The sequence below is a fragment of the Stylophora pistillata genome, chromosome 7, assembly GCF_964205215.1.
Source record: "Stylophora pistillata chromosome 7, jaStyPist1.2, whole genome shotgun sequence".
NCBI lineage: Eukaryota > Metazoa > Cnidaria > Anthozoa > Scleractinia > Pocilloporidae > Stylophora > Stylophora pistillata.
This window is the reverse complement of record NC_142525.1, coordinates 11,200,226-11,223,147: the sequence shown is the minus strand read 5'-3', so window position 1 is coordinate 11,223,147 and position 22,922 is coordinate 11,200,226. Positions and strand designations below refer to the sequence as shown.

The 22,922-nt window shown below is 38.8% G+C and overlaps 3 protein-coding genes across 3 annotated transcripts in view; 2 read left to right on the top strand and 1 right to left on the bottom strand.

Annotated features, from left to right (window-relative positions):
• The window catches only part of LOC111341964 (uncharacterized), a 95,037-nt gene that overhangs the window by 64,734 nt on the left and 7,381 nt on the right, over window positions 1-22,922 (bottom strand). The window lies entirely within an intron of this gene.
• On the top strand, window positions 7,771-10,064 carry LOC148726595 (uncharacterized). The gene has a single exon (XM_088729160.1). The coding sequence runs from the start codon at window positions 8,863-8,865 to the stop codon at window positions 9,514-9,516; it is 654 nt and encodes a 217-aa protein (XP_088585286.1). The 5' UTR covers window positions 7,771-8,862; the 3' UTR covers window positions 9,517-10,064.
• Window positions 10,144-21,230, top strand: LOC148726594 (uncharacterized). Its single transcript, XM_088729164.1, has 6 exons — window positions 10,144-10,254; window positions 11,029-11,665; window positions 11,833-11,928; window positions 12,455-12,550; window positions 13,726-13,836; window positions 17,236-21,230. The coding sequence occupies exons 2-6, from the start codon at window positions 11,032-11,034 to the stop codon at window positions 19,794-19,796; spliced, it is 3,498 nt and encodes a 1,165-aa protein (XP_088585290.1). The 5' UTR covers window positions 10,144-10,254; window positions 11,029-11,031; the 3' UTR covers window positions 19,797-21,230.

Sequence of the window (22,922 nt, the reverse complement as noted above, 5' to 3'; positions counted from 1 at the left end):
TTGAATGAAATGAGCGGAGGCTGCAAAAAGATAGTGCTTGTCTCTGGATCGTTTTGAAGTAATTTAAAGTTTTTAACCAGTCAGTTAAATCCATCATTCTTATGTATATTCAAATTATTTCGTTACCCCCACCGACGCAGCCCCAAACAGTTTCTTTAGAAACTATCAGCCTTTATTTCCTATGATAATCAAATTATCATACAAACAGGATTTGCATCATAATTAAATTTCCTTTAAGTCGCACCATCACACCTAACTATTTCCTGTGATAACCAAATCATCCTAAACACAGGATTTGCAGCTAAATTTCCTTTAGAATGATCACACCTAGCTTCCAAAATGTTTTAGAGAATTTCCTGCTCTTGTTCGATTCCTTCTAAAAGAAGTACAGTTAGTTAGTTTAACTCAGTAGTTCAGAGTGTCAAGACCAGCACTTACAAGCTCAGAACCTCTTGGTCACAAAAAAGTAACTCCAGTATATGTACCTCAAGTTAGTGACCTATTTTACTGAGGATTTGGTATGTCATATTTGACCTATTATTGTATGTCTTACAGTTTGAGTTCAAGAATAATATGGTTCATGTGTACTTATCTTATCGTATATGTAACTCAAGTTAGTGACCTATTTTACTGAGGATTTGGTATGTCATATTTGACCTTTTATTGTATGTCTTACAGTTTGAGTTCAAGAATAATATGGTTCATGTGCACTTCTCTCAATCCAATTGTTTAGTCTTCGCTTGATTCCTTATATTAGTTGATTTATGTTTAAAATGTGTCAAGATTGCATTCAGCTTTCAGAACATTGCATTTATCTGTATACTTGACTTAAAGTTCATTGGTGAAATCAGATATTTCACTACAGTCTTCGTTGTTTAGTTCATCAGTAATGACAGATGTTGTCCTGTCACAGAATGGGATTTTGCCAGTCTTCCTAGTTTTAAGTCGAAGGAAAATATGAAATTGTGATTGAAATTAGTCTTATCTGTTATGTTGTTTTGAGCTATTGTTTTATCAGTATTGACTTGTTTTCAGTCATTTCATGTATAATTCTAAGAATAGCCCACCATTCAATAGTTCTATTTTTGGTTAATAGGATTAAGTCGTTTAAGTGTCACAAAATGATTACTGTTCTGTCATGCAATGCTTTAAAATTGTCTTGTTAGTGCCTTGCTATTGTATGACAATCGATTGTATTTCTTACTACCGTAATTTCCGGCCGTTTACCCGCACGGCCGATTACCCGCACCGGCCGATTATTGCATGCAGCGAAAAAAAATGTCAACAGATTACCCTCACTGGTGGATAACCCGCACCTTAAAAACAAAGGAAATTTGTACAAATGTGCTCTACAATTCACAACGTTGCATACTTGACAGAATGCGAATTCGTGGCCACATTTTGTGCGAACAATCTTTCAGCGCCATGTTGATTTCTCAGAAAAATCGATATCTCTGGTTCTACTGGGCCTAACAAGTCCCTTAAAACGGAAAAATTCTCTTCAGCTGAGGCTGGGTGTGGACAAAACCTGGCCTAGGCCATGGCCGACCCTATGGCCTACCGGTGGTCAGAGTTTTAAAAGGATAGCATTGCTGGAAATCTTTCAACGTTTTCCTGAGTACTGTCTTACCAACGACTTTCTTCTGCTGTTTTGGCGGCCACAGTCCAATCAAAATTTCTTAACCTTCTGATAGAATAAGGAAATCGAGGAACAGAAGCCGGTTAAACGCAACTTTTGGGCAAACATCATCATATCAGCTCTCCTTTCAAATTAATGTAATACTGGCCCTTTCTTTGGAAAAGCAAGTGAAGTTTGCGAAATGTTGTCGGGGACTGGGGCACATATTCCGTAGTTATGTAACCCGTGACAACGGAAGCACGTGCTTATTATTGGGAGCCTGCCCACCCTTTTAAGTTGTTAATTCGAATCTATTGAACAGAGAGTTAGATTGACCGTGATTGTGCGAAGACCTTGTGAATCTTGCGATTATTAAACACGTTAAACATCAAATTTGTGACTTGTCTTGGATACTGTCTCCAGCGGCCGGAGGACTCCAGCAAAATGTTTACAACGGCGATGCGTTCGTTTCTCGGGATGCTCGTTGCAAATTCAATGAGCCATTCCATTTAATATCTGCACCCCCGCCCATTGAAGGCCTGGGATTTCTTAAGTGGAGGGGGGGTCATGCTATATTTTTTCTTAGGGGGGTTGAACCAAATTTCTGAGAGGGGTCGCCATAAAGTACCCTTGACAAAAATTCTCAGAGTAGTTTCTGAAGGGCGTTCAATTGGTTTGCTTGATAGCTACATAAAATTCTGAAGGGGGTAATTTTAGGCAATTCTGAAGGGGGTTAAAAAATTTCTTTTCTGGAGAGGTGTTACAGGAAAGCCTTCAATAGGGGGGGTGCGGATTTTAAATGGAATGGCCCAACACTCTACAGCACTTAAGGGCAATTAAAAAATTGGCCTGGCACGTAATGTTTGCGTTTTCTTACCTGGATATGTATGCTCTCCAATACAACGCCGTTCATTACATTTTTACACCAGCACTCCACTATATGTTACCAACTGACAGCCTGCATCATAAAGTCGCCATTTTGTATATCCTTTGCGACCACGCAATATTGGCCCCTCATCTCCCCTTCCCCTTAACCTACCGTTATGGTTGAGTGCTGTGATATTTGCAGTGTTTCGTTCCCTCAGACGTCGAAAATCGTGTTAGCGACCTCTTCGTATACCCTTTTCAGACAGAGATAATTGTACACCAGCGTATTCGTTCGACTCTTACTGATTTTATTTTTATGTTCTTAAAAATCTGACCACCGGTAGGCCATAGGGTAGGCCACAGGGTAGGCCACAGGGTAGGCCACAGGGTAGGCCACAGGGTAGCCCATAGCCTAGGCCAGGTTTTGTCCACACATGGCCTTTTCAAAGGTACTAAAAAACCCATGAATTTCACGTAAAAAAAGTTCATGGTTTTAAAATTCACTAGGTTTTAAACGGTTGCAAGAAATCATGACCCATGAATATCCTGTGAATATGTAAAAAATTCATTGACCATGAAAATCTTCCCTGAATTTTCATGGCCTCTCCATGGTATTTTCATGGCACATGAAAGTTGATTGCCAGTTAGTTTTAATGGAGTTCTTGGGAATATGCATGCACCACTTTCAATTACAAATGAACAGAGAAGTCCAAATGAATATCAAATCTGGGTAACTTTACACTTTTGCGAGCAATTTTTTTCACACGGTTTCTTCACATGGTGTTCCTTCATATTCCAGCTTCAAATGTTGAACAAGGACTTTTCTAAATTTGAGTGCATGGGAAACTCTCAGATGCAGCTTCTGCACATACAGAGTTTCACTTGGTAAATGACTTCAATTGCATTTCTTAAATTTTGAGATGTGTTTCATAGGTGGGCCAGAATGGGATCCCTGCCCTGCCTGGGAGGTGGGATCCCTGTTCGGATGACCTTAAGTCCCAGATGGGGGATGTCTCTTATCCTTCCTGGAATCCTGAGTGGGAGGCAGGATCCCAGGAAGTATAACCATGATTCCCAAGTAGGACAGATGGGATCCCGCTTATCCTGCCCTCTATCCCGGGTGGGAGCCGGAATCTCAGGTGGGATAACCTTGCGTCCCAGGTGGAACAGATGGGATCCCATTTGTCTTGCCTTTAATCCCAGAGGGGAGGCAGGACGACCATCAGTCCCATGTGGGACAGATGGGATCCCGCCTATCTCGCCTTTAATCCTAGGTGGGAGGTAGAATCCCAGGTGGGATTACCTGTTAGTCGCTAGCAGGAAAGGTGGGATCCCACCTTTATTGGTGGGATCGTGCCTAAATCTCAGCTGCTTTTTTAGCTGGGTATCAGACGTACTGGTAACTACAAACAGATACATCAAATCAAGTGCATATCATCCAGATTGTGTGTGCAGCACCTTCTTTCATGGAAATATGTGCAATCTAAGATCCTCTGATGATACACTGACCAATGGAAACTTCATAGATCAATACAGCATCGCCATTCTGATAATGTACATTAATTTATGAAAAATGACCAATGTTATGAATTAGTTTCGTGTTGATCAGCTGACTTAAACATGTCTCAAATGACATATTTAAAAACTAGAATATGGTAGTTAAACTAGGTGTGTAGTTTCAGTTCCAGAATTGGTGTACTTTTGGAGAAATTTAGATAAATGTTTTTCATGTTTTATTCCACAACACAAAAAGACCGAGACTTTATAGAAATAAATAACCTACTGGTGTGTTCATATTCACTCTCAGGGAAAACTGAATGCATCAAAGTAAAGACGAATAATGTCACCATGTATTGTAGAATTCTTTTTTTTTTGTTTTTATTTAGCTCGAGATAAAGTCATTAACATTTTACACTTTTTTTCAATGTTTTTGTATGAAAATGAGGCCCCAGGCCTCAAACAAGCAGTCCTTAACAACAAGAGTGCAGCAGCCTTTAAAAAGGCATTTTTGTGCATCCCCCCTTAGTGCCTAACTGCTTGCAAAATATGAAGGGATGTTGAAAATTTTCATTTCCCAAGATGTTTGATTCTTACAGACTCGTTCTTAAGTTCTCCTCACATTATCAATACAATATAAAGCAGGCAAGTGGTGAGAGTTGAGAAAAAATCAGAACGATCGCTTTACAAGTTGATGTAATACTTAAACATTGTACAAAATAATTTGGATCACGTTTTAACTGTAGGTAGTGTCGGTCGATAGTATCTGTTGATACTATCAACCGACATGGCGACGTGTCGGTCGCCATTTCAACATAAAAACCACCTCCTAGTTAGCTCAATTGGTAGAGCGCCGGACTGTTGAGCGGGAGGTCGAAGGTTCCAGCCCCGGCCAGACCAACACTAAGGGTCTTAAAATAACCGAGAAGAATGTGCTACCTTTCTGTAATATCAAGAAATGGATAGATATTCTAGTCTTCTCAGATAAGGACGTATAAACCATAGGCCCCGTCTCCTGCAGGGTTAGGGGTAGGAGACGTTAATTTCCCACGCACGAGATTACTGTGTGATGGATGTCCTACCCTGAAGGGAGGGGGGTGGGTAGATGTGAGGGCCACGGGTTCGAAAACTGTAATAGGTTATTGCGCTTATCTCTTTAAATAAAATTATTGTATTGTATTATTGTATTGTATATCAATGGAGTGTCAACATGATCCAATAATGTTATGGCAGAGTCCTGTAAGGAGAATAATTACTTGGGAGTGAAATGGTTAGCTAGTACTTTAAATGATAGAAATCCTAAGATTGTAAGATAATTTCTCTTATAATTATACTAAATACAAGTATTTTATTTTAGTGATAAAGATGTTAATTATTTGCATATATCATTTTTAAAAAGACGTCACCTCTTCCAGGTGCATGTCATGGTTTCCAAGTAAGGTAAGAAAATTGTCTGTAGAATAAACATATTTACTAAGAATTCTGGACATTTCCATAACGTTAACACTTTTCATTAAGTATATGAAATCTTAGTTGACAATTTTATCATCAGGTCTATAGGAGTTGTTGGCTTATTTAAGCTTTTAAGCTTGAGATGTTGGAAAGGGGGCAAGGGGGTAGGTTCCTGTGCAGGTTTCATGCACATCAAAAAGTTGAAATATAACACATCAGGAAAAATCAGATTAAATTTCATATGCCAAAAGCAAAAATTTCTCATTATTTCTGCATTTGCTTCGGTCACGAAAATGAAAAATGCCCTCTCCTACATCATGCCAAAACCACTTTTGTCCGCTCTGCGAAGATGATTGATTAACAATAGTAATCGAATTGAGTGGAGTGCCATTTGATCCGAATAATTAAATCATAGGACTGTTTTCGAAACCAAATGAGTGTACAGCTGAGTGAGTTTGTTTTAAAAGCTTGGAATCTCGCTGCTCGCAGTGCAGTCATTGAAAAAAAAACCGGAAATTGCTGAAAATTACTTTGAACCCTTAACTGAAGTTCACTTTTTTTTATTTATCTTTCCTGCTTGTTGCTTCCTTAATTAATTTTCAAAAAACACTAGTCTCCTTCCAAGTTTCTTTACACTGCCCCCTGACAATTCCTTTTCTATAAAAGGATCAGAGCTGGCCAATATGAACTTTTGACCCACCAAACACCAGCTGGTGTTATGCCTTGCTCTTCTTTCATACAAGCTGGTTTAATTAGCTGCTAATTTTCATACAAGCCAGTCTAGCTCAACAAATGGCATAGTTTGTGTCTTCTTAGTGTTGCACGAAGGCAGGTTTCCTTCCATCCTCTTTATTTGGTTCTGGTGAAATGGCTTGTGGAATACAACAACAACAAACAGCAACAACAATTTATTGATTTACAACAATTAAAATTTGAGAATTGCCCACCCACAATTAGTTGAAAACTTGTCGAGGCGGGTAGGCACAATTAAGTTAGGCTTATCACAAGGTACTTACAAAGATTTTGAATTAGCAGCAGTTCAGATTACACTAAGAAAATAGTAGTTCAATTAAATTACAATAAATAGTAAATTAAAATTAAAATAGTAAATTAATTTAATGATAACAATAAACAGGAAATAGAAAGAGACTTCGCTAGACTGGTCGTAGCTAGAGGATTGATGAGGTTAACAGATTTTCAATTATTGCAAGAATTGAAGATGGTGTGAGATACAAGTTCTGTTGTTTGAAGATATCAATAAGTATTTCATGTATTTGTTTTTTAAATAAATTTCTTTGGGCAGATTTTTTGATACAAGCATTCCATAGCATTACCAAAGCTTGTGGGCAGAAAGCATGTGGTCCAGTTCTTAAATTCTACATGCATCAAAGCAAAATTAAAGTAACTGTATGACCTTGTGATTGCAAACCAAAGCCCACAGAGAAGCATGTGCACTCACTATTGAGGGAAACACTATTTTCCTTGGATGATAATTCCATGACTGTAGCGGGAGGGGGAGGGAGCAAATGACAGATGCATTTGATCACAATTACTTTATTGCTATTGACAAAGAAAACAAGTATGCATGGTATTCATTTTCGGGCCTAAGTGTTCGGGTCTTAGTTTTCAGGTCTTTGCTTTTAGGTCTTTGTTTCTGGGTCTTCATTTTATGGGTCTTTTGATTGCATACTCTATTACTCTTAGAAAGATTGAAGCAGGAGTTGCATATTTAGGGTGAAAATCCATAACAAGATTATGTTAAATGGAGAAAATAAAGGGTCTTAATTCATTTTCGGGTTTTAGATGTTAGTTTTTGGGGTCTTTGTTTTCGCTACAACTGTACACAATTTGTATGGCTGATCAAGTACTTGGATACATGTATTTGTGGCTCAAAGACTGTAGAGTAAATTAATTTGATTTAATTCGTACATTCCAGGAAGGAATATATGACTTGTATAACTTAACTTCTGCTGGAGTTTTGCGTAGGTGTTCACGTATAAGGAATATAAGAATCCTCTCTGTAAACTGACTGCGCTATTCATCGCTATTTTATGGTGAAAATTGTCTGTTTCTGATATTCACTCCCTTGATTATAAGTTACTAGCCACCAGAACACACAAAATTTATTCCGACTCACACATGTCAAGTTGGATGATATTCTCAAATCAACTCACCCACTCTAATCAACTATGTCAAAGGCCACCTGAGATACTTACTTTTACAGTGTTCTAATAACCGTTTGAAGTGATATCAGATGGGAAATGATGTTATTTAATTAAGAAGATTTGTCAAGAGTTGAAAATATACTGTGGTGCTCTTTTCTGTTGACAGTTTAGTTACTCAGCAAACCGGAGTGGGGTCAATTTTAACAGACTAATATACTATAATCTTGCTTTCAGAGAAGCAATATATTGGCCATTTATTTTTTGCTTAGTCATTTAATTATCTGTTTAATAATTATGTTAATTTTTTCTGCCAATATTAATTGGACTTAGAAAAAGTTTTTCTTCTAGATTATGTTGAAAAGTAATTACAGCCAGTAAACTTTGAGGAATATGGAGATCTATAATTCTATTAATCCTTTTATTGCACAACTTGATTATATGATATTGGCTTGATTAAATTATAGTAGTAATTATTCTAAAGATGATGCTAATTCCTGTGATATCAAGCAAAAAAATTACTTTGTCCTGACCTAATAGCAAAGGAATTTGTGGATTTATACATATATTCATACCTACGTTATATCTTTTAGTATTTAAATGTAAGAATAGCCACCCAGTGGATGTCCATTGTTAAATCATTATTCATTCATTCATTATTCAGACGGCCAAAACGGTCGACGTAAGAACAAAAAAACCGAGGGAAGATTTACAAGTTTATTACACAGCAAATAAATGCAACGGTACAAAAAAAACGGGAACGAGTGCAACGGTACTCAAAAAAAAAAACCGGGAACGAGTCACACTAAACAATAAATAAGAAACCAAAGCTCCAATGAGCTAAATGATGTAACAAGATTAAAATGGATTAGGAGAAAGTACTTGACACTAAAGGATAACCCACAGACAGAAATAATTCAGTAAAAGAAAGGAAAAAAACAAAGTACTTGAAAACAGGAAATTGCGTGACAGAAACTATCAAAAATCGTGATTGCTACACGAGGCATGAATTCAACAAAGACCACGAGCTAGGCTTAATATTACAACTTGAGCTAATACAGTATAAAACAGTGAAAGGGGAAAATGAAATTACTAGTGTAATGAACCCATAATTTGGTACTGAACACACAGGAATCATAGCAACAATGAATTGGAAGCAGGTAAGCAAAATATTACACCTGCTAATACGAAAACAATTGCAGTTTATATAGCAGAGAAATTGCATGCTGTGGGTCCTCACTCGGGCCTTTACTAGCTAACGTGTTTATGTCATCGTTGGAAGAAAGGCTAGTGCTCGAAGGTAAACTGCCTGATTATTATCGCAGATATGTTGATGACACTCTCACTATAATACCCAACATTACTACAGCTACGGATTTCCTACACACCCTGAATCACGCCCATCCCTCTGTGAGCTTTACAATGGAAATCGAAAAAGATGGTATGCTCCCATTTCTTGGCACCCAGCTCCTAAACCGTGCACCCCAAATTGAGACGAAAGTTTATGTTAAGCCTACTAATACTGGTTTACTTGTCCACTACCAGAGTTACGTTGACAACCGGTACAAACGAAACTTATTAACAACTATGCTCGATCGCGCGTACCGTTTGTCCTCTTCATGGCTTTATTTTTCTGAGGAGTGTGAGCGCTTGAAGAATTTATTCTCACGTTTGGACTACCCTCACCACCTTATCAACTCCGCCATTAACACCTTTATTAACTCGAGAATTGCTGACCAGCAGCCATTGCAGGCGTTGGGAAGATTGGCGAAAAATGATGTAACCCGAGTAGTCATACCCTTCAAGGACCAAGGCTCCACTAACATTGTTAAGACGCAGTTAAAAGACCTTAGCATTAAGCTCCAAACCACAATCCAGCCCGTATTTGTCAGTAGTAAGATAAAAGGAATATGTGGCTAAACTAAGAAAATTCTAACCCGAAAATCACCACAAAAATACAAATGGAAACAACTACATGCTAAGCTTAGGGCTCAAACAAACATAAAATACTGAAACATATAGCTAGTATATCTCGGAATCCGCTCTAAGGGCACTCTCAGGAAGGCAACAAATCAACTGAACTTACCGAGCAAACGGTTGTAACTTAGAGTAAAATACAGGAAAAAGGTAAAAATAACTTAAAACCAAATTTGGGTTAGGAGCGGTCAACGAAACAGGAATTACATAAGGGAAATCGGTGGTTACTCTTACACAACAGGACCAGGGGCAGGTACTGGAATAATACAATTAACACATTACTAACACGATTAACACATTACTAACATTTCTGACAAATCGCTACAATTCCAGAAAATAAAATAAACAGAAGAAAAAGCATGTTTTAAGTAGAAAATAAGCCTAAGTGACTCTGTCACATAAAATTTAGTTTCAAAAGAGATTATTACAATTTATTGAAAAAAGGTATTGTTCATCATATATACACATACATTATACAAACCATTTGATAAAACTAACCTATCCTGTCATCTGTGATACCTTCCCCCCTCCCCTCCCCCCCCCACCAGCATAGCACCACTTACCCACTTTGTGTAATTACCATTGCTTTGGTTCATTATAGGAAGAAATTCAGCTTCACCCCCTTCGATGACCTTTTTCGTCTAGGTGGCCTTATTTTTTCAAGAGGAAACTTTATATAGGGTAAGGAATTTTTATAGCGTACCAGAAAGCAAAACAAGGCATTGAAATTGATCATTACTCTTAATACTTAAAGCCTACCCAATGTTAGTGTGTAGCAAACAAGCTGGATTGATTCAAGACCACAAACACGTGCATTAAATAATCAACTGAAGGTTTTTTTATAAAATAATATAACAAATGAGTGTCTTCTCAAATTTTTCAAGTATTTCAACATATATAGACATAAATTGTTTAATATTCTAAAATGATATAAATAGTTGAGTTCTCTGGTTCTCTCCTCTCTGGGTGATAGAGAGTCAGAAGTGAAGCCCAAATTCAGTATTTGCATCCAAAACATTTCAAAAACAGCAAACAATTGATGAATGATTTGATAGACTCAGCTCTCAAAGCACACTACATGATCAGTGGTTGTTAGTTTGCCCTGCACTAGCTAGGCTATAACCATTGTCCTTTATACATTTCAACAACAATGTTCAAGCAGTCTCCGCGTTTTGGTTCAGTTGGGCAAGTCAAAGGTAAAAAAAGGTAAGAAACAGATCTTTGGGAGTGAGGCAGCCAAAAATTAGACTCCCATAGTTCCTCACAGTGTGCTAGAATCAACATTATTTCATTGATTTTTTATGATTCGTGAGAGAGACTTTGCCAAAAAGGAGAAATTGCTCCATAAGCTTCAAGTAAAAACCTCATCACCTTAGTTCTTCCACCCTGGTTGTCTAAAATAGCTTCACAATGAAAAAATCTCACATTTTTGGGATTAATTGATCTTTACTACAGCACATGGCATCAGCTAGTGCAACAGCATTTCCTTCTACAAAGGAAACAACCAACTATGCTCGACTGTGTCGCCTTCTGGTGGATGTTGGATCCCAGGCCTTGAGAGACACTTTTGATGCCATACACCCTCCAGTAGGACTTCATACAGTGTTGGGACGTCACCCAGAACATGCAATACTGCAGTCTCTGAAGAAGAAGAGAATCTTGAATCCTACACAATGGGGGAGGCTGTATCCAACTATGCCATCAACTGTTTCATCTAAAAGCTTTGATATAACGCTACTGATGGTGCTACTCAGGAATATCTGTGGGTTGCTTCCTCCCAGCACTGGATGGGACAGTCTTCCCCCAGCTGCAGATGTGAGTAAGGAGGCCAACATAGCCAGACTTAAATACTACCGTAATAACGTGTACGGTCATGCCAGCCAAGCCTCTGTGGATGACGCAACATTCAACAGCTACTGGCAGGATGTCAGCAATGCTATATTAGGACTGGTAGGAGCAGGTTATGGAGCTTCTATCAGTAAACTTAAGAATGAGTGCATAGACCCTGACATCGAAGAACACTACAGACAGCTGCTAAAGCAGTGGAAGGAAGATGAAGACAATATCAAAGAAACGATCAGAGAGATTGAAGGTACATGTTATGCCTATCAATGATTCAACAAACACAATCGAAAGGCGAAGCATGATAATTATTGCTAGACATTTAGGGTTAAACACAGCTTTGGCTCACTGTCATGGTATATTTACCCCAATGTCCCTATTTTCAAAACTGACCTAAGCCTTTCCTTCTATCATCAGAGCGAACCAGACAAGAGTTGGAGCAGATCAGTGTTGAAGTACTAAACATTGGAGAAAAGCTCGACACCCAGATGAGAGAGGAGTCGAGGAATGATGGTAAATAACTCGATCAGCACTACATGATAGGATATGCAATTAAATTTTGTCCACAATTTCCATTTCACGTGTAGATTCTATTTAAAACGGCTAACTCACGACGAACTTTACCCAGTCGCACTAAGATCTCAGCTACTTTTGAAAGTTAAGAGGGCATTCTTTGTGATCGGATATTAGTCAAAAAGGGTTTTCTGTGCACCGTTTGAGCTTACATTTTGTCGCAACTCTTTTAAAATACTTACCAGGTAGTGCGATGGGGTAGTTGCCGCAAAGGAACAAGTAGCAACCAAGGGTGGGGGGGGGGAGTGGCTTCTCACGTTTTGAGCTGCAAGGGGTCTCCTTGGCTACAACCCTCCTTAGTGCACCTTAACTATGAGAGGAAGGAAAAGAAAGGAAGCAATTATCTTCAAAACCCATTAAATAACTTTGGTGGAAGGACTTCTTTGATTACCTTGATTTGTGGTATCTTCATACCGGGACGTCCCTATTTGCAAAGCTGACATCAACATTATCCCTCTATCATCAGAGCAAACCAGACAAGAGTTGCAACAGATCAAAAGCGAGGTACAAAACATTAATGAAAAGCTGGACTCCCAAATGAAATATTACACAAAGAATGGAGGTAAACTGCTCAGCAAGCTTGGAGCGTATTATAGTAAAACATTTTCCACAAGAAGTATAATACTGTTGTGGACAAATGCCTAGAAGCCAATTAATATTTGGAGGAAGTTACGTTGAATATGAATGTGGAATATTTCAAAGGATAACTGATTGATCGCAACTTAGATTGTGAAGAAACATAAGTAATGTGCAGGCCACATTCGTGCGTTACATGGCACATATGAAATGTTGAAAATTGATATTTATCGACCGACATATACTTTACTGCAAAACTTATGCGATGGTCTGCCAAATATGCAAGACAAACCCCTCCTAAACTTTAGAAATATCATGTTGAGATAAAATTCAAGCTACAACTGTACATGTTTGCTCTACTAGGTTAATATAGTCACAGAAATCAGGGAAATTAAAATAGTTTCGAAGGAAACTTTATGCTTCATCAGCCGGTGACCGAAAATTAAATGAAAAATTAAAGAAAGCGTATTAACTTTCGTAGTGAATTTGCATACGGAGACGTTTCAAGCGTTAGCAGTGTTTTGTTACGATTCATTATCAATGAGTATGAATATATTGCAATCATATGTGTGAACTGCAGTTAAAGAAATGAATATGAGAGCGATCCTCGCAGTAATGAACACTACTTAAGCGGTAATGAAAATAAGGCTTGAAAAAGAATTCAGGCGTGTGCGGGATTTGAATATATGAAAATCATATATGTCAACTGCGGTTGGTAGAGCCTGCGCCGGTATCGCAGAGGTCATGGGTCCAAATCCCGTGCAGGCCTTACTTTTTTAAGGCTTTATCTCACTACTGCTTCAGAAGTGCTCATCTCCTCGCCATGTTAGCTTCTTATTAGATCTCGCGAAGAGGGGGTGAGAAAAATGTGGTGAATGATAATACCGGTAAGCATTGCAACGAGCAGAAGGGAGGTGTAGTGTGGGAGGGGGGAGGGGGGAGGGGCAAAGGGCTTCGCACTCGCATCTCGATATCTCCAGTCTTTCTGTCCGCTACCTCTGCTACAACCAAGAGAGGATCCTCTCCTGCTTAGAATGGAGAATCTAGGTCCAAAGGCGCTGGTAACTGGGGCTTTGTGACCTCAGTACAATTAAGTGTAAATTTAGAATCTGTTATAATGACTTCCATGGAAATTGATAAATGAGAACAACTGTTTTGCAGAAAGTACCACAGAAAAACTAATGGAGATGAAAGGTGAAATTCAAATGGTGAAACAAAAATTGGATGATTTGATGAGCAGGCCACCACCCAGAAAGAGACCCAGGATGGAAGGTGAACGCTTTTATGTAATAAATGTTAGTGTTGGATTCTTCTGAAAAAGAAAATGGAGACAGTGTCTGTGCAGAATCTTCATATGTTCTATGGAGCCAAAGAGAGACACAATTCTTCATTAAACTGCTGCTTTTTCTGTCGCTACGGCGCGGAGGCTTTTTCAATTCAAGGGTTATAGGCGATGTATTCCACTTGAGAGCGCTGAATGTGCATTTTTCTGCATTTATTAAGGGCATAAGGACTGAAAATGTGTCACTCGTTCGAGCTCTTTCTTACCGCGTGATTTTGCTTTTTCGTATATTTACTCCAAATGTTGGATTTGACATCTATCGTGTAGTTGTCCCGTTAACTATTTTTATGATGTTCTGATAATGTATGCACGTGTTTGAAACCTAAGGAGGACACGAGATGGGAGAACGCAAAAAGCTTTGGCATCCCCTTAAGAAAACGAAGGACTTTGAAAACGCTTACTTTCCCGAAGTTCGCGAGCAAGAACTCGGTGCATATATCATAAGAACACACACGCTTATCAGTGCAAAGTAACAAGTAGACTAACGAGTATGCATGAGTGAATATCCCTTGTTTTATTTATGCGATGGCCTGTGCACATTGAATATGATAAACGCAAGCCGGAAATGACATAATTCAAAATGCCATTTTAGGTCGTGAACCAGAATTTTAGGTCGGTTGTTTACACGAGGTCTAACCCAAACCTCGGTAATACGCAGAGAGTCTCTGGGATTCTGTATGAGAGTGTAGATTTTAATTCAATAAATGTCCATCCACTGCTAACTTTCCGCCAATCCGCCTTCTTGAAACTGTCGGTCACAAAAATCAATGTTCAGATAAAAGGCTCAGTTAAACTGAAGATAGTTTAGAACGCAGTTTTGTAAAACAACGGTCAAACTTTGTTTAAATAACTGTTTGGCCCATGGTGAACAGTCACAATTTATCGCCTAGGAGTGGGCAGGGGGCGGGGGAAGTGGAGGGATTAGAGGGGATCATAACATGGTTTTCAGGGCTAGTGGGGGGGGGGGGGGGAAAGGTTAGTCGTCGTCAATAAAGTATAAAGGGGGAACCAAAGGAATCCTTTGTTCTTTCAACGACATTACGATTTATTAAAAAAAAAAAACAACAACAACAATAGGCGAGCGTGGTTAGTTTCCGTGTTAAAATTCTAAACTGTATCATAGATACCGTTATTATTTGATGTTACGCCAGGGGCCCTTATCTATTTTCCGTGGCTCAAGACAAGGCGCTTATTAGGGCAGGGCGCTTATTTTTCTTTTCAGAAGCAGAAGAATGTACGAAACAAACCTTGGAATATTGAATGAAAAATTAATATAGAAGACTGGACAACAGACCTGTTGTCCTGGGATCCTGCCAGACTAAAACTACCGACCAAGCAATTGTCACATACGAGATTATTCGTTTGAAGAAACTGGGTGCTCACGTGTCCACAACAGTTTAGAGACTGAGACGTAGACCACCGTTTTTTTGTAATGAGGCTTTAAATGAGAACTGAAAGGAAGATGAACTTCGGTTGATCTCATTGCAAATATACTCTAGCAGTGCCATTACTGAAACAGAATCGGGGCGCTTAATAGAATATGAGTGCTAACCTAAGAGGGGTAAGCACTCATATCTCCGTATTTTAAATTGCAAGATTAAAAGTTTGGATTCCTTATTTTGTGCTTCGCAATCTTTGAGGCAAATTCAATTTTGCGAGTTAATAATAGTTGACAAGTTGTAACTGCCATGGATCTACACGTAAATTTCGTGTAAACCGAAAATTATTTTTCTCTTATTTTGTTGATAGGGTGGCCAACGGAAACACTCTGAAATATGAGATATGCATCACGGTTTAAACTACGTATCTTCGGATGTTTTGAAAAATTGCTGTTCATCATAACAATCAAATGGAATGTCAATCAAAATCAAATCATACCAGCAAAATGATAAGTTTTTTGCTCGTTAGTACTCGATTTTAAAGGATTCAGAAGTACACGATATTCTTACAATTACTTTGAGTCATCCTCGATGCCTTTTCAGTTGGGGTTTTTCTATAATCATTTTTCGTTCACAAGACCGCCAGGCGTCAAAAGCTGTAAGTAGGATCGAGAGGCCACTCACCGGCTGCGCCGTAGAAAACTAAGCCAGTTACTTTGTAAAATACAAATCATAGCGTCAGTTTTTTGCGCAGGAGAGGGAAAATGTCCATTTTGAAATTATCATCGTCTTTTTTATTTTAGGCAACCTGATAAAATATTTTTCCGACGAACTCATAATTGAATTTCGCATGATTACGTTGCGTGACACAATATTCATGAAGTTTATGAGCGGTTCCTTTCAGTTTATCAAGTCTTGAAAAATCTGTGAAAATAACAATCCGCTTGGTCTACTTAGTGTGTTTTCGTGAATATATTATTTTCTGGCGATTTCATGGGAACTTTTGAGTTATAAACACAGCAGATGGATCCTTTGAACAAATTAGTACATTATAAAATTACAGGATACATTATCCAATTTAAAATAACTGCACCCCTAGTAATATTAGTAAGGACACTCTCTTAATGGATAATAAGAAATATTTTGGATTAACATGACAATATTTTCTACATATCTATCTTGACTGTCGGTGATTTCTTTTCTTCTTTCTCATTACTTCGTAATAAACAAAACAATAAGTCGCTTAGAGCGATAAATCAGCTTTCGGCGGCAACATTTTTGTAGATGGGTGTGGAGATTTTTCTCTCCTAAATGATGTTTTATGATATCATCAAACATGAAAAAGTTACAGACTGTTCAATTCAGGCTCAGCCATAGCTTAAAGAGTAAATTTCGTAAATAACTGAGTCCACTTTTTGTGCATTGTTGAGTGGAATTTTCGAAAATGTGCAAATTATGTTGACCAGCTGTAGTAGAAGTTCGCCGAAACTGCAACATATTTTCATATTTCCATACTCCTCTACCCTATTTTAGTTAGTTTGAATAAATATATCAGGAAGATGTGGAAGTTTGCGCTGAGCCGAGATAAAAAGTTGCAGACTTACGTCATGGTGGCAAAGGCAAAGTAGGTGTAAAATTAAAAAAATTCATTTTCAGTGGAAAAAAAACCATTAAAAAGAAAGACTTGATATGTGATTTGTTCTCATAAAGAATCGATCTAAATATGCGAAACAAAAAGATTCCTCAAACAAAAGTTTTGTGAAAAGATTAGTAATTCAATTTGTGCCATAAGTGATCCTCTGCGCTCTTATAAACGGACGCTCTTTAAAAACGGGCCTTTGAGCGCTGAATCGATTTTCGCTTAGAAAAAAATTGTTTTACATTATTTGGAAAATCAAGGTGGTTTCGATAATTTGAGTTAGCAGCTTACGAGAAATATATTTATTTTAGATGGTTACGATCCCACCGAAATGGTTGAGAAAATTCGCCAACTCTACAAAACTCGCGAGGGTACGATGAACCTCTTTCCCTGGTGTGAAGACTTAAACTTTTCTTTTGGAGACTTCTACACCAGACTGAAAGTCATCTACAAAGAGAGAACGAGAGGAACAGATACGGACCGAGTTGTTACGATGTCTGAAATCTTCAACCCGCACGAAGAATGTGAAGAACCAAGAGTTGTATTAATCGAGGGGAAGCCTGGTATAGGAAAGACAACTTACTGCAAGAAAGTTGTTTTCGACTGGGTCACTCAAAAATACGCAACCGGAAATTACTTCGCGAAATTCCTCAAAGTGCTTTTGATTAAATGTCGTGAAGCTCAGTCCGACCTTTGGGAAGCTATTGACGATCAACTTCTACCTCGAGATGTCGATGATGACCAAAGAAAGAGATTCTTCGACTTCATTCGCCACAATCAATCTGAAGTTCTTCTTGTACTCGATGGATTGGATGAAGTTTCTGAGAAGAAGCTACCAACGTTTTCAGAAATTATTCAAGGCCGAGTGCTGCCAAAATGTCGCGTGGTTGTTACAGCACGGCACGAAGCTGGAGTCAAAGTTCGAAAATATTGCGACACGCTGCTAGAGGTCGAGGGATTTACTCAAGAAGATATAGAAACCTTCATCAAAAAGTACTTTAAAGCGAACCCAGAATTGGCTGCGCAGCTTATCGAACGACTGCATGGTGATAAATCCTTATATGAAATGTCGACGAATCCTCTCAACATTTCGCTTCTCTGCCTGGTCTATGAAGATTTGAACGGTGTATTTCCTGAAAGCAGATCGGAGCTGTACATGAACATAGTTGAGGGTGTACTAAGAAGATACAGAGCCAAGAAACAACTTCCAGAAAACGGCGAAGACCTTGTAGAACTTTACTTAAGCCAGTTGGAACACCTTGGCTCTATAGCTTCAAAAGGTTTACTTGAAGACAACTTGGACTTTGACGAGAAGGAACTTGGAAAACACAGGGCAAGTGATTTACCTGGACTTGGATTTCTTTCTGTTCAGTCCGGAGGGAGTAAACTAAGACCGACTAGACGCTATGGCTTTCTTCACAAGACCTTCCAAGAGTTCTTTGCCGCTTTGAATCTCGCTTCACAGCTTATCAAGAAAGAAATAGGGACGGACAGGACAGCTGCCGACAGACGATATCACAATGAGCTAAAAGAGGTCCTTCTGTTTACATTTGGCATCCTAGCCACACGGTGCAACGAAACAGCAGAGAGCCTTATGAAAAGCATGGCAACACAATTAAACCAGGAGGACGACAGTGATGAATATGGCCATAACATGAGTGTTATATTAGAGTGCATTTATGAATGCAAAAATGGCAACAATTTCGATGTGAAATTGGCCCGAGCTCTTGGCCCTTGTCTCCAAATTAAATCTGTTTCCCTGCCATTAAGCCTAGAGGGGACTAAGGCTATCTTAGTCACTAACATTCTCATAACAAATACAAGTGTGACAAAGTTGTATTTGATTGGTAACGAGATTGGTGATGATGGTGCTGCTGCTCTGGCTGAGTGTTTGAAAGAAAATACATCTCTGACAAAGTTAAATTTGGTGAAAAATAACATTGGTGATGCTGGTGCCGCTGTTCTGGCTGAAAGTTTGAAAGAAAATACATCTCTGACACAGTTAACTTTGAGTTATAATAACATTGGTGAAGCTGGTGCTGCTGCTCTGGCTGAGCGTTTGAAAGAAAATACATCTCTGACAGAGTTGGATTTGGAGAAGAATTACATTCGTGATGCAGGTGCTGCTGCTCTGGCTGAGTGTTTGAGAGAAAATACATCTCTGGAACGGCTGAGATTGAATAAAAATTACATTGGTGACGTTGGTGCTGCTTCTCTGGCTGAGTGTTTGAAAGAAAATACTTCTCTGACAGAGTTGTATTTGTGGAATAATAACATTGATGAAGCCGGTGCTGCTGCCCTGGCTGAGTGTTTGAAAGAAAATACATCTCTGACAAAGTTGAGTTTGGCGCAAAATTACATTGATGAAGCTGGTGCTGCTGCTCTGGCTGAGTGTTTGAAAGAAAATACATCTCTGACAAAGTTGAATTTGGAGAAAAATAACATTGATGATGCTGTTGCTGCTGCCCTGGCTGAGTGTTTGAAAGAAAATACATCTCTGACAAAGTTGAGTTTGGCGCAAAATTACATTGATGAAGCTGGTGCTGCTGCTCTGGCTGAGTGTTTGAAAGAAAATACATCTCTGACAAAGTTGAATTTGGAGAAAAATAACATTGGTGATGCTGGTGCTGCTGCTCTGGCTGAGTGTTTGAAAGAAAATACATCTCTGACAAAGGTGTGTTTGGAGGAAAATAACATTGGCGATGCTGGTGCTGCTGCTCTGGCTGAGTGTTTGAAAGAAAATACCTCTCTGACAAAGGTATGTTTAGAGGAAAATAACTTTGGCGATGCTGGTGCTGCTGCTCTGGCTGAGTGTTTGAAAGAAAACACATCTCTGAGAGTGTTTTATTGCAGGGCTACCCCCCAGCATTAAATTCGTCGGTACCCATTTAATTCTCCTAGGTGAAGAGAGGCAACGTGAGAGTAAAGTGTCTTGCCCAAGGACACAATACAATGTTCCCGCCCAGGGCTTCTATTTATCGATATCAGTATCAATGCAAGACTTATGTAGCAAGACTTATGTCGCATTCCTTCCACCGAGGCGGAAGTATCACGGAAACCGAGCGAGTAGCGAAAGCCCACGCCGCTAACAAGTACCAAGCTAATTTCATTCACAATGGCCGCCTAATGAATAGACAACAAGGAATGAGTGATACCGACCAGCGTGGCTTAGTTATCCTTACCTATGCCAAAGGAGCTCCGATAGAGTCGCAGAAGTTCTTCAAGGTCGTTCATAAGCCTATCCGCTCCATCTCGAGGATATTTAAAAAGCAAAAAGACAAGAACGAGAAAGAGACTTACAGGGGAGTCGTGCACAAAATGAAATGTAAAGATTGTGATTGTGTTTAAACGGTAGGCAGACATCATGCGCGCTAAAAACACGCATGAAAGAACACACAAAGGCCATAGCAACATTGGATGAAAACTCTCTGTTGGCCAAACACCCTATGCTTCACAGTAACCAGACAGATTTGGAGAATGTTGAAATTGTTGACAGGTCATCGGCGTGACGACAAAGACTAACTCTTGAAGCTTGACGTTTTCTGCGAGATGGAAACGCTATAAACGAACACAAAGCGCTACTAAACATATACAATAATATTAAGAATTTTTAGAGCCATTAAGAATACTTTAGAGACTATTTTTGCACTAAAAAAAATTAAAATTCCCTCGAGTTTTAGTTTTAACACACATCGTGTACATATACCAAGTAGGACGCCGTTAGACATCTGTATCGCGTTCTTAGCGTAGTGTTCAACCGAGACGCGAAGAGTATTCAAATCGGTCGTTTATTTTCCTTCAGTGTCGAATGGTGAAACTACGTGTAAATAAAATACAGAAAACGATGAAACGAAAACAGAAAACTGAAAATACAAGGCAAAAACAATAAAATAACGGAACGATGAAAACTTACATGGATGGTGCTACGATGAATGATGAACTGAGAAACTGAGGTGATAAATTAAGGTGAAACCTACCGAAACTAAAAAACGCAACACACGAGCTGTGAACCGAATGGGCCTGGGAAATAAAACTGACCGAGTGGGTCCCAGGGCCCACTGACAAAAAAGGCGGCAAAACCCGCAATAATCTGCATATTTTTATCTTTGCTGAAGAAGGCAACAGTAGTAGCCAAAAAACAATGTATTTTTAGCCAGTGTCAACTGTTAATTCTTTTTACCAAAACATGTCTGTAGCAATTGTTCACTAAGATTATTTACCTTAGTAACAGCTTCATTTGAACGATAAATGTATTTCTCAGGACGTTTAATTGATGTAAATAAAGATATTTTCAGCGGAATTCCAATTCTTTTGCAAGTATTCTTTATGATGTGTTTACTCTACTGTTTCCTTACTTTATGTCAACTGTTTTGCTTGAGATCTTTTGGAAACTGACCCATGGTTCAATTTTAGATGCTTTAGGAATTGGGTTTTACTCTGCTTATGAATACTGGATGAGAGTGAAATGTCTTGGTAACTGGCAAAGGTGAAAGGAAAACATAGGGAGAGAAGGAACAATAACGGCAGCCACAGATTACATAGGTGTTCAATTTTTAGCTGCATCTACGCTCTCCTTAAATATTGTCAGCTTTTCATTTTACCAGAGAATTTCTGGGAGAGAAGTAGAAGAGGAAAGCGAGAAAACAAGAGGAGGGGAAATTAAAGCCCGGGTCTCTACAACAGGTTTACCAGCCTTTAAACAGTATAAAACGAATGGAAAAAAAACCATGGAAGAGAATGAAGGAGAGGGGAAAACCGAGTTGAAGTTTTTGCATGTCGCAATTAGTCAAAAGACATCTATGTATAATGAAACAACGATCGTGGAGTCGATCAAATAGTGTCGGTGGGGGAATCCCTCCGAAAATTATCACTTTTTCCGCATGCTCCCTATGAGAGTTACAACCCCCCTAGTCTCTTGCGTGTTCGGGCTTGTGACGATTTGACAGATCGCTTCGATCGTTTCCATTTCCTCTCTCTTTTATCCAGCTTTAGATGTACCACATATTAAAACATACTGATAAAAAGTCCCTCCCTGCGTCCTCAGCTCCCCGTTCCTATGGAATTATTACCTTGAACATATATTTTCACTCATACACCCAACGTGAGATAATGACGCAAACGAAAGGCAAATATTGTGCAGTCAGAGCGCAAGAGGCTTGAGTGAAAAAGTTGCGTCACTTTTTAACTACAATACTCTGTGTCATTCTGTCGAACTTTCATTTACTGAAAATTTTAAATCACTGTCAACAATTAAAGATACTCTCTTTAAGAGTCTTTCTCGTGGTCAAGAATTAAACCCTATCTATCTGTCTATTAAACAAAGCTCTCTTACAAAAAATTCATTCATCAACCGAAAATATTCATACGCCTTTTTTATTAGACCACATGTTACATTCCGAATTCGCTGTACAAAAATAAACCCCCCACGGAACATTATATCCGTAACTTTTACTCTCTTCTCCATTACATTAGGACTTTTCATTCTCTTTTTGTTTTTATTCGTCCCTATCTTTATTTTGATTTAAGTTCTTACCACTTTAATGAGAACATTCTCATGGACCAGTCATTATTTATCACCTGGGTGGAGCGGGGGGGGGGGAGGGTGGTGGGTATGTTTGTGTCACAATAACGTTCACCTGATCCCCTCCTAAGGCTCTGTAAGACTGTTGACATCCCCTCCCCTCCCCTGTCATTGGCAGGTAACTGGCCGTCAGCTTTCTATAGTCCTATCTTTACACTCTGTCGACAAAGACTGATTTCCACCCTACCCCCCTCCCATAGGCAACATATAATGACTGCTCCACTCCAAATAAAATCTTATTCATATATTGACTGCTCCCATAATGATATCTTGTTCAACTTCTACCTTGTTTTGCAAATTTATCCCAGTTTTTCCCATTTGTCTTCATTATTAGTTATCTCCTAAACTCTTTTTACCTACTCTGTTCAGTCGCCTGATAGGCGATCGAGAATTTCATTGCATTTCTTAAATTATTTC